General features: G+C 51.9%; 1 protein-coding gene across 8 annotated transcripts in view; it reads right to left on the bottom strand.

Moving 5' to 3' along the window:
* Positions 1-288: 288 nt before the first annotated feature.
* Positions 289-11,413, bottom strand: part of LPIN1 (lipin 1) — a 125,965-nt gene continuing 114,840 nt past the window's right edge. For 7 of the 8 annotated variants that reach the window (XM_082745644.1, XM_082745645.1, XM_082745646.1 and 4 more), the window contains 3 exons: positions 6,082-6,196; positions 5,223-5,326; positions 1,942-2,141 (listed from right to left, as the gene is read on the bottom strand). In XM_082745644.1, the coding sequence (XP_082601770.1) occupies positions 1,982-2,141; positions 5,223-5,326; positions 6,082-6,196 (379 nt within the window). In that variant the 3' untranslated portion in view covers positions 1,942-1,981. Of the gene's footprint in view, positions 1,812-1,941; positions 2,142-5,222; positions 5,327-6,081; positions 6,197-11,413 lie in introns of those variants that run through there. The other variant, XM_082745648.1, reaches the window with a different exon arrangement.

Raw genomic sequence — 11,413 nt, 5'->3', positions numbered from 1 at the left:
GTAAGGTACAGCAAAATTAGGAGGGCAGGGTTGCAAGCTCTCCCACATCCACACAGAGAGTGACTGCAGCTGGTCGTCCTGATGGTGGGTATGCTGGGTGGCAGGACATGGGACACACGACCCCTCCTCAAAGCCGGAGCCTCCCCCATGCAGGGGACAAAGTACGCTGGCCCCTGCAGGCACGTGACCTCGTGCTCAGTTCACAACGCTTCAAGTTCACCCCAAAAATACCCTCAGGACAGAATTAACATAGCCTCTAAAGGTCACTAATGAACCAGGCCAGAGTAGTTAAGGCAGAACTATCTTTAATTACTTTTAATGCCTCCAAAAGGGAATCTGCACATGCACGTTCCAATTCTAGGCAAGTCTGTGGTCGACGACACAGGCGGACAGTTCTGTAAAGGCTCCCCTTGCTAACAGAGCCCACCAGCGACAATGAAGGCAACACCTCTGGATTTTCTTTCACAGAAAGAGTAAAATTTCATTCATCTGTTGCAGGTTCTGACTTTATGACAATGCAATTTAAATAGGAAAACATTTGCAATCACTGGGGTAAAACACTCTCTAAAAAAATAATACTTCACAAAGGAAAGCAAAATCTTTTACGAAAATAATTCTTTCACTTTTCAAACTGTTCTCTCCAGAGGCCAATTTTATAAACGAGGAAAGGAATCATCTTCCGCCAGCGTGAAGAATGTCACTCGAAGTATTACCCACTCGCCCTTAACTCAAGCGGGAAAAGCGAGGGAAAATAAAAAGTATTACCCATACACTCTGAAGGAAGGTCAGTGTTGTAAGATCTACAGAATAAGGCTCTTTGGATAGTCTAACGTCTCTATCCTTCTGATGTGTTCATGACAGCTACAATAACAGACTATGGCTAAAATTCTCCTAACAATAACCCAATCAGAGTAAAATAATAAATAAGAGTATCTACAAAGCACATAACGTCTTGAAATGATTTTCGTAAAACCACCTCCTTTCTTTGGAGAGCTCCCAGCAGAGATCGCCACCATCACCACAGGGCAGGAGCTCTGCTCGAATCCGCGGTTCCAGCTGCACCCGGCTGGAGAAGGGAGCCGGCGGAGTGTCGCGCTCCTTCCAAACACTGCCCTAGGAATGCTGACTATAATCTGAATTTAAGGCATTGCAAAGTTAGAGAGAGCCAGACAAAGCACATTCTAAATAAAATGCCTGCCACAGATGCATTAAGGCATAAATAGTCCAGCCTTGGCCACAAAAATGGGAGGGGAAGTATACCAACTGTCTAGGCTATCTCTCACCCAAGGAATTAAAGAACTTATGGGCTACCCATGAGACCTGCCGGCAGAGACTGCTGGGACGCACCCCCAGGCCGAGCCTGTACAGTGAGGGGGGGAGACCCCGCAGGGGCAGGTCTCAAGACCCGCAGCCTTCCTGCCACGCGGGCACAGGCGGCACACCCCGTGGGCAGGTGGAAACAGGCCCTCCTCGGCCATGTCCCGGGGGTGCCTCAGCAGAACGGTCATCGGCAGGGAACCCCCGGCAGCCACCTTGGCACAGGAACCAGGCAGGAACTGCGAGAGGGGACGCAGGGCAGCGCAGCGACCGGCTTGCAGCCGTCACCGAGGGACGCCCTCCCGCCCTCAACGCACCCGCGGCCTCTAAAGTGCGCCACTCACACCGCACTTAGAAATGTCCACCCCGGGGCATGGGGCAGGGAGAGAAATGCCCCCTCAGATTCCTTTGCTTTTAAGCAAACGACCGCACACCAGGCTACTGAGCTCCTGCTCCATGGCTCCCAAGGCCTATCCTTTAATGGGGGCGCCGGTCTTCACATGACGTCAGGAGACGCCGGGTCTTCACATGACGTCAGGAGGCGCCGGTCTTCACATGACGTCAGGAGGCGCCGGTCTTCACATGACGTCAGGAGGCGCCGGTCTTCACATGACGTCAGGAGGCGCCGGTCTTCACATGACGTCAGGAGGCTGCCGGCAACATCTTACGCTGAGGAGGAATGAATATCCTGGTTTTCAAAAGGGGGCGGCGGCTCTCTCCAGAAGGTAAAGTTACTGAAAGTGTCTGAGCAGGGGAAGTCCGAAGAGTGGCTTCTTTTCAGCAATGGGAAAACGTGGTCGACCACTTCGCAGAGCCTCACGTACCTGCAGGGAGAATGAACAGCATCAGGGCCTCAGAGGGACCCCCGTGCCCTGGCCACGCGGACCACCAGCCAGGTCCCCCTGTGCTGCGCCTGGAAGCTAGGAGAGACCCACAACCCTGGGACAGACCACCCTGCTTAACCCGGTGGCGACTGTTCTGGAATAATTCCTCACTAATGAAGAGGAAATCAGTGTGGGTGCCAAGTAGGACTCAGATAAGGCCCCCCGGGGCGAGGTGGGTGAAACCTGACCAAAGAAGGGGGACAAGTGAGAAATGGGGGGCAGGAGGAAATCAGCGTGACAGTGGACAGCTGCCTGCCTCGGAGCTCATGCCCGAGCCTACAGGAAGAACCTCAGATAGAAGTGCGTGTTTGGTGCAATACAGACAGCTCTGCTGTGCAAGGAAATGACCCTGGGCCTTGGGTTAAGGAGACACAGACCTGACCTTCAGCTATGCCATTTACCAGCTGAGTGACCTTGGGCAAATGGCTTCATCCATTCTAAGCCACAGTCTCCTCAACTGTAAAGGAAAGGAAAGGAAAACTGCCCCAGCGTCCACCAGAGAGTGAAATAAAATAACGTATGCAACCATCAAATCACATATTCGGTGCTCAGTGAATTTGTCGACGTCCACTATTAACATTAGCCCTCGCTAATTGTTAGCCTTTGGGAAGAAGCCTTAGCTCGCCTGAGGGACAAGGGACCGGGGATCCACTCCCACACTCAGGAGCTGTGTCACCCTGGGTGAGCATCTCACCCTCTCGGGGCTTCGGGCTTCGGGCCCTCCATCTCTGTGGCATGTGCAGTGGGAGCAGAGGAGTGTTTCTCAACATTCTCTCCCTCCATTTTTTGTGTATTCCCAAGATGCTACGTCCTAGTCTCCTTGGCCTATACTACAAAAAGAAAGTTGCTGTATTGAACATGCATTTTCAGACCTCCGGGCGCCTCCAACCAGAAATTCTGACAAGCTCAGGCCTCTCCACATGTCCCCAGAGTCTCTGCTGACCGTCACAGGGTCCCTCTCCAGTTCCAATTTGCTAAAAACCAAAAAGGACTTTCGAAACAAACTCCAGGAATTAGCATGTTCTGAGGCATCAAATACCTTATTAACTAAGGATGAGAGTGTGTATTTAATAAAGGAGCCCCAAAGGGCTTATAAGGAACATCGTGCTTGCACAGAATGGGGAAAATCTCCCCTAACAAGTAAGAATTACGTCTTTCCTGGGGATTAAAACAAATTTTTAAAATGCCTCCTGGCTTGAAGACCTACTTGCTTGAGTTCTGTGGCTGTGGGAGGCAGCCCCTCCCCATGGGGAGCAGCTCATGGTGTGTCGTCAGGGTGTGTGACAGGCCCCCGATCCAAACTGCCCAGTGCTCTGGGAGCCAGCCGCGCCCCAGCCGTGCCCCAGCCGCGCCCCAGCCGTGCCCCTCTCACACACAAGCCATGGCAAAGAGCACGGACAACACCCCCGTCTGCCATGGGTCCCTACCCATCTGATGTCTCAGACACGGTGTCCCCGGATCCAAAAAGACAGTCCCAAGTTAGGTGCCAGAGACAGCATGTGCTCTCCAGGGGATGGAGGGGTGCTCCCCCACCCCAGGAAGGGCCTCCTGTCCTTGGCCCGGCACAAGATCACAAGGCGCTAAGTTCCTCCCACACAGAGATCTACCCAGGCCAAGGTGCCTGAACCTCAGAGTCTCAGAGAAGGGGATAACCCCACAGGCCTCCGGGGTAAACCTTCTTGGGGCTGTGACCCCGTCCTGCCACCTCTCTTGTGACAGACCTGTCACCGGGCTGTGGCCATTTCTGGGCAGTGCCTCATCAGTTCATGGGTTTTCTGACCCTGAAGAGTGATCTCTTTGACCTTCTCCAAATCAGGACACGCTTTCATGGGGGGAGGGGGGCAACACTGGGGAATGCGGGAGAGGGGGCCCCCGATGCTGCTGGGGCCACTCCGGACGTGGCCGGGGGAAGGAATCTGTCCCTGCTCTTGTTCTGTCAGCCAGGAGGGAGCCCGGCACCGTCCCCTGTTCTGAAGGACGGGGGAGGCTCTTGGCTCCGTCCCCCTCTCTCTCCCGGTGTATCCTGAGAACTGCTTAGGAACAGGCATGACTGGGGCAAGGAGGCACGTGGGCAGGCCCCTGGCTCCCTCCAGCCTACAACTGGCCCCCATGGAGGCTAAAGTAAGCTTGAACGGGCGTAAGGATCACCCTGGGTGTGAAAATGTGCTCTAGAAGAAACCTAAATCTCTCCTTTACCTAAAACCACCAGAGGTGCCTGGAGAAGACTGTTCCCTGCGAAGCTGCTAGAACCAAACCCCTAGTTCAACTCCTGCCCACGAGGCGGGCTCCTGCAGTCCTCCCCGGGGTCACTCAGGGCCACGGGCTCTTTTCTAGGTCTGCGTAGACGGTGCAGCCCCTGAAGCAGGCACGGCAGGACGACAGCCGTCTGCCCGGTGCCGCGCGCTGGGCAACACTCACCCACACAAGGCCTGAGGAAATGCTCTCTACTCTCACGAGGGAGCACCCCGGAGCCAGCACACCCAAGTCAAGGAGAGTCTGCGCCGACCAGGACGCGTCCTTTCAGACACGAGCCCACTCAGCCCACTGCCCCAGGGAGACTCCGGGGCTCCGACCGCAAGTATGAGAGGAATTCTGGCAATTTCTGGTGAGAGCAGTGTGGCAGGTCGGCGTGCGAAGACACAGAGTTTCTCGTCCGTAAATACAGCTTCACATGACACCTCGATTCGGTTCCATTTCCAATTCGCACGCTAGGCTTTCAACCCTCCCTTGGCCAATCGAAACCACTAGTTTTGAAATTCATGCGGTTCCACTGAGTGGCAGAAGCTAACCACTCGTTTAAATTGTTGACCCAGAGGGGCTTCATTTAATGCAGATTGTCCAAAAATTAAGTTTTGGACAAACTGCCAGGAGTTGAACTGTATTTTCTTTGTAGGAACCCATGATGAAAATATAGGCAACAAAGGACAAAAAGGCAGAGTGTGACCTGTGAACATGCTTCCGAGATGGAGACTCTAACAACGTAAGAACACAGCGACCCCCCAGCACGCGCACGACACTCACGAGGAGATGTTGGTCTTTGCGTGTTCCTGTACGAGCTCTCCTTTGGGATTGACGGTAAATATTCTGTTCAAGGACACTCCTACTTGCTTATATGAATACACATCCTGTATGTGGAAAAGTAAAATTAGGGGGAAAAAAAGAGCGCATTATAAACACAAATACGGGATATTTCAAGTTTGATGCACTATTATAAAATTTTCATTAACCAGAACTCTACTTCCAAGTAGTGCAGAGAAAAAAGTGTCTCTGGACGTGAAATTATTAAATCAGTTTCCCCCTGGGGGCCTCCGCGCTCATCCTGCTAGAGCTGAGCTCATGAGTAAACAGGCTCCCAGGGCCCCCTGCGATCTGACAGCCCTGCAGGCTATGCTCTGACCCAGTTTCAAAAGGGGGATCTTCTTACTGGGAAGTTAGTACCAAACTATATTATCCAGAACGCTAAACTCTCCAGCAAGTCTGGGTGTACACCTAAAAATCTCCAAGCACTTCTATCACTAGACGCTACAACGCTCTGAAAACCTGCAATGCCCAGTTGCACCATGGTGTGAAGGCCTGGCTTTGTGCTTCTCTGCCAGTAGCAAGGGTCTAATCCTATTCTAGGTTGTTCTTGTTCGACTAAATTAGCAAGTGGTTTGGAATTTGAAGGTTCTAGCCCCACATTTCAAGCTTCAGACTGAAACCCACCAGCCAATCGTCAAAGAAAGCTGAGACCTTGAGGTAACTGTGCATCTCCTCACGGCTAATTCCAGCAGGAGGCGAATCTGGCTCCCCATGGGGTCAAGACCCGCCCTGCAGATGGCTGCTGTCAGAAAGGGCGGTTATTTCCAGACCTCTTATATACCCCCAATTTACTACTTACAGCTGGTCGGTTTCCAAAAGCAGCATAAAAAGGTTCTGTATTTGGAAAAAACAGGTTTTTGATGTCTGTCAAACACTGGACTTTAAACTTCTCTGGCTTCTTCTCAATCACTTCTCTGTTCAAACAAACAAATAAATAATGGATCAGCTTGAGAGGAGAAACTTCCTTAACCCCAAACTATTTTTAAATTCACGGAGGGTGAATCCGTACTTTCAAGTCCTCCCACAAAGAAAAACGCTAAAGACAACTGATTTTACTAAAGACCTCCACTGGTCATCCAAGGAAGAAAGAATTCCAGACACAGGAGAAGAGAGAACATCTCCAAACTCATTTTATGAGGCTGACATAGCCTCAGAAGCAAAACTGAAAGAAGAAAAGCATGAGCGGAGTGTGGGCCGATCTCACTCATGAATGTCAGAGCAAACCTCCTAAATAAATCAGCATGTGCAAACTGACTGCCGCAAAGCACCAAAATTTGATTCCAGGAATGCAAGAGCGATTCAATACTTTAAACCGACGAATGCAGTCCAACACATGAACAGATCAAAGGAGGAGAAAACATACCATATTAATAGACACAGACAGGTGGTTGCTACCGTTCAACAACGAATCAAGGTGAAAAGTCTGAAACCCGGAATAGCAGGGCATACTCCGAACCCACAGCAAACGGCCTGGTAACAGTTAAGCAACAGCTGGCCATGACCACCATTTCAACCCAGCACCGTGTGGCAGGTCCTCGCCGGCTCGGGGACGGAAGGAAAGCATGGGTAATGAGGATTGGAAATGAAGGAAGGGAAACTGTCGCCAAAAAGGTAGATTCAAAAAGGGAATTTACAGATGAATGCTCATCATTAAAAAGGAATCCATAAGACTGCTGGTTATAAAAATCAGTGTACAAAAAAAAAAAACTAGTGTACAAGAATCAGTTGCACTTTCATGCACCAGAAGCAACAAGCAGGTAAAAATGTAATTCTGTAAATAGTCATTTAAAATTTATAATGCCTAGGAATAACCCTATAGTGGAAGATGTGTCAGACTTTTATGGATAAAATCATAAACTTTGTTGAAATAGATTAGGGATGTCCTAAATGAAAGAAGACACCATATAAGTGAATTGGAAGACCCAATATTACGAGGAGATATTGACTCTCCCTAAACCGAACAATAGATCCATTGTAATTTCAGGCAACCTCTTGGCAAGATCTTGTCTGTATGTTTTCAAAAAAACTCGATCATCACAATTACACAGAAGAAAGAGCAAAGGCCAGAAACCAAATCACACCTTTACGGACACTTGATTTATGAGCACAATGACAGCTCAAAGCAGGAGGAAATAGGGCAATGTTTCAGTAATGATGCTGGGACACTGGAACATCCCTAGAAGAGAAACCCAAAACAGGGAGACGATGGGCCTCTCCTCGATACGCAACAATCAGTTCCTGGTGGGTCACACACCTGCACCTGAATGTGGAAGGCAACACCATCAGATAAAATATAGGAGCCTCTCTCTCTGCTCACTGCCAGGGAAGCCCTTTTTAGTACCCAAACAGCACCAACTACAGGGGAAATGACACGTTCGAGCACATGAAATGACCAATTTATCTTCACCACAAGCCATAAACTGGGAAAGGCTCTTCGCGAAACTGGTGAGAAAGGCTACAGGTATATAATCCATCACACACACATAAATCACAAAGAAAACTGGGGAAACACTCGAGCAGGCACTTCACAGAAGATGAAGCCCAAACGGCCCATAAACACAAGAGGAGAGACCGTTCACACCCACTGGACCGGCCCAGATGTAGATGGCTGGCAACGTGTTGACAAGAAAGCAGAGCACGGGGAGAGCCTGGACTCCGCTGTGGGGGCAGAAATGGGCTCAGCCACTTTGGAAAACAGTTCAGAATGAGCTAATAATGCTGAATCCAAACATCCTCCATGGCCAGCAATTCCAATCCCCAGTGCGCACCTCGCAGCAACTCGTCCCCGTGTCCCCCAGTGCAGACCCAGGAAGCGCTGCTTCGATGGCGAGATCCTGGAAATGACCCAAGTCTCCACCAGCAGCGGGTTGTCCTACACCAGGACACCACACACGAGTCAGAGCAGTGGGTGGCAGCTCCACTCGGCGTTCGTGGGGACATGACACTGAGCGAGAACAGCAGGCTCCAGAAGAACGCGACGCGTCCCCACACAGGCCACACGTGTGCGTGGTTGACCGTATCGGTTAGGCCCCCAGATACATGCACTAGAACTGTTCCAGAAAGCAGGGAATGATGAACACGAGATTCGGGGAGGGTGGCTACCGTCGCTGCTTGGTGGGGAGGGATGGGGGCTACCAGGACTCCAGACGGATCCGCTGACCTTCAGCTTTAACCGGACCGTGGGCTCCCGGTGTGAGGGCCTATTCAGCCAGAGCGGCCCCACCCTGGTTGAACTGCCATTTTGTTGTAAAACGTAAATTGACTCTGCCCCACCCCCACCAAGGGGAACTTACTTAAAAACAAGTCCCGGAAACCAGTCCCACATAACAAAGTCCAAGTACAAGGGTGGGTCGGGCCAGGTGGAGGTATCCAATCAGCGGGGGCGCATACTGTCTCCGAGCTACCAAGGAGTATGGGCCCCGCGCTTTGGGCCCGTTTTGGGCGCCAATTCTGAACTAGGTGATAGGCTGGTTCAAATGTCTACTAGGGTAAATTGTAATTCAGTTGGTCACCCGTGTGTGACCTAGCAGGACTGTGCAGCTTTCTGTGTTACAATTTCATCGGCCACCTGTGTGTGGCCAGGCCCAACCACATGGCCTTTGCTCTATAAAAGTTAGTCTGGAAAGCAGGGAGGGGTCGTCCTCTCTATAAGGGGCGGCTGCGGCTGGTCTGTTTGACCGTCAGTCTGATTCTTGATACTTGGTGCGAAATAAAGCTTTGCTTGACTTTCTCTTTGTATGAGTCTCGCTCCTTTAATCATGGACCCATTATTGGGGTACCCATTTTGAGGGGACCCAACAACTGGTGTTCACTACCTGATTCGCATTTACCCCTTGCACGTAGCTTAGAAATATTCTTCTGTACCTACTCAAAGTATAATTTGGATGGTGGTGGTGGTGGTGGAGGCGGACGGCCAACCTGAGCATCATAAGACCCCAGGGCTGCTCCTGGCTCTGCACGGACTTCTGCGGACTGCAGAGCCTCCCCTAAACCAACACTGAAAGAGTCCTACATTCTGCATCTCGGGACCCCACTGCTGACGGGACGATTATGATTTCAAACTTCAGTCCACTCAGGGGAAACCATCCAAATGCAGCTTCCAGCTCTGTCTCCCTCTCCCCATTCTCTCTCACACACACTCTAGCACCTGCACCAGTGTGTGAGTGTGTGGGCAGCGGGGAGGAGGATGTCACAGGCATCTATACTGGGTGAGCAGGGCACAGTAAGAAGGCACCTGCGGCCCGGGCCACCGGCGCCCACCTCGCGGGCAGGCGCACCGGGAGGAAGCAGTGAGGACGGCCGACGGGCACTGAGGTGACCTGAATGTGCACACAGTCCCTGGTCCTAACTCACCCTTGAGGTAACTTTACTCCAGCAAACGACAGAGGGACATCTATGAGTCTCAGAGCGCCTCGGAAAACCCCAAAGGGGAAACGCGGTGACTTGTGAAACAGCTTCTTCCTTCCCAGAGCGAGAGGCCGGCCTCTGCTGCCGCCGAACCCCAGAACTTCACCTCTGCCCCGTAACCCAGTCTTGGGACGACAAAGCAATGGCGAGTCCCCTGTCATCAGGGAGACGCCCCCACCTCACCATGAGACTGAGCCCCACGTGGCAGGAATGGGTGCCGCACCCGCGGAGGCCCCTGTCGCCGCCACACAGGAGGGCAGGTAACGAAAACTCAAAGCCAATGTCCACTTTAAAAGGGGAAGCTCCTGAAGCAACAGACGAGATTCTGATCCCCAGAATCTGGGAAACAGATTCCCTCAACTTCTTTTCTCAGACATATTTCCCAGAATCATGGCACCTCAGGGCTGAGAGGGGACGCCTGAGATCATCTAATCCAGCCCCCGCGTTCACCAGCTGAGGACAGCGACTCAGGAGAGGGAGGCACAGGCTCGTCACCCCACCAGCCTGTCGCCGAGCAGCATCAGAGCCGGGGGCTCCCCGCCCCCACCTGCCAACCGTGCTCTACACACCGGGTGTGTGTGCCTCAGTCCAGCTGAGACCCAGGCGATCCTCAGAAGCGCACCCAGTTAAAGCACCTTGCTAGGGAAGGTCACTCTGGCTCGTGGCAGATGGGCCTATCAACTCTAGAAGCTCTGCAGGACAGCTGACCCACAGACGGCTCGGGCTAGAATGCGGGGCTAGAAGGCCCTGGCTGTTAGCCAAGGACGGTCAGGAGCCCCTCCAGCTCCCGAGAGGGGGCACACGCTGGGAGGTGTCCTTGTTTGGTTGAGTAAGTCCTCACAGTCCAAGGTCGGCCACTTTTGATCGATCATGGACAGTGGGACTTCGGTGAAAAAGATCACCTTAAATGTGTATTTAGTGCTAAATATCAAAGTACTAATGTCTGTGTTTTGCCTGACCTTGCAAATCGTTGGTCCTTAATACGTGATAATGAGTAGCTTCCTACAAACTGTCGACATAGGTCGGGGACCCCATTTCATTAACATCTGGAGTCTACTGAGGCCTACGCTGGCAGGACGGTTGTCAGGACTTAAAATACACAAGGGATCCAGAGGTTTGCCTGAATTTCCTCTGCAGAATGTGCAAGTTTCAGTGTGAGAACTTTTACTACGAGGAAAAAAAACTACAAATCACACTAAGCAAAGCTGTGATGGAAAAGGTATCCGCAGAGCTCAAGAAAAAGACCCAAGAGGAACCAACATGGCGCTCTGGGCCCATCTGGATTTTTCTGTTGTCGGCACAGTGAGCAGCAGGTCCTCAAACTGAGGAGAATCCCACCAGAGCATCTCACCGTGTCCTGAAGACAAAACTACCTGATACTTAGAACCAACCTTTGGCAGAACCAACTTCCTTTATGACCACAGCAGATGATGTTTTGAGAGCAGCCTGGGAAGCTGCCCTGGGATCGAGGTACAGGGAAGCCCCGTGTTCTCCTCTCTCCCACCCCAGGAGGCCAGACTGAGTTTGGTGTGACTTCTCTGCCTGCGGCGGTGATAGCGGAGGGAGGAGGTAATCAGACATTGGCTGGGGACTGTCAGGACCAGTAAACCGAACCGTGGCCAGCGCCTGGGCAGATCAGTTAACTGGTTCAGTTCATGAGCCAGACAAAGGCTGCCTTTGGCTCAGGTCATGATCCCGGGGTCCTGGGATTGAGCCCCGGGTTG

This window comes from Mustela nivalis (genome assembly GCF_964662115.1).
Source record: "Mustela nivalis genome assembly, chromosome: 8".
NCBI lineage: Eukaryota > Metazoa > Chordata > Mammalia > Carnivora > Mustelidae > Mustela > Mustela nivalis.
The sequence above is the reverse complement of the archived record's forward strand: the minus strand, read 5'-3'. Positions and strand labels throughout refer to the sequence as shown.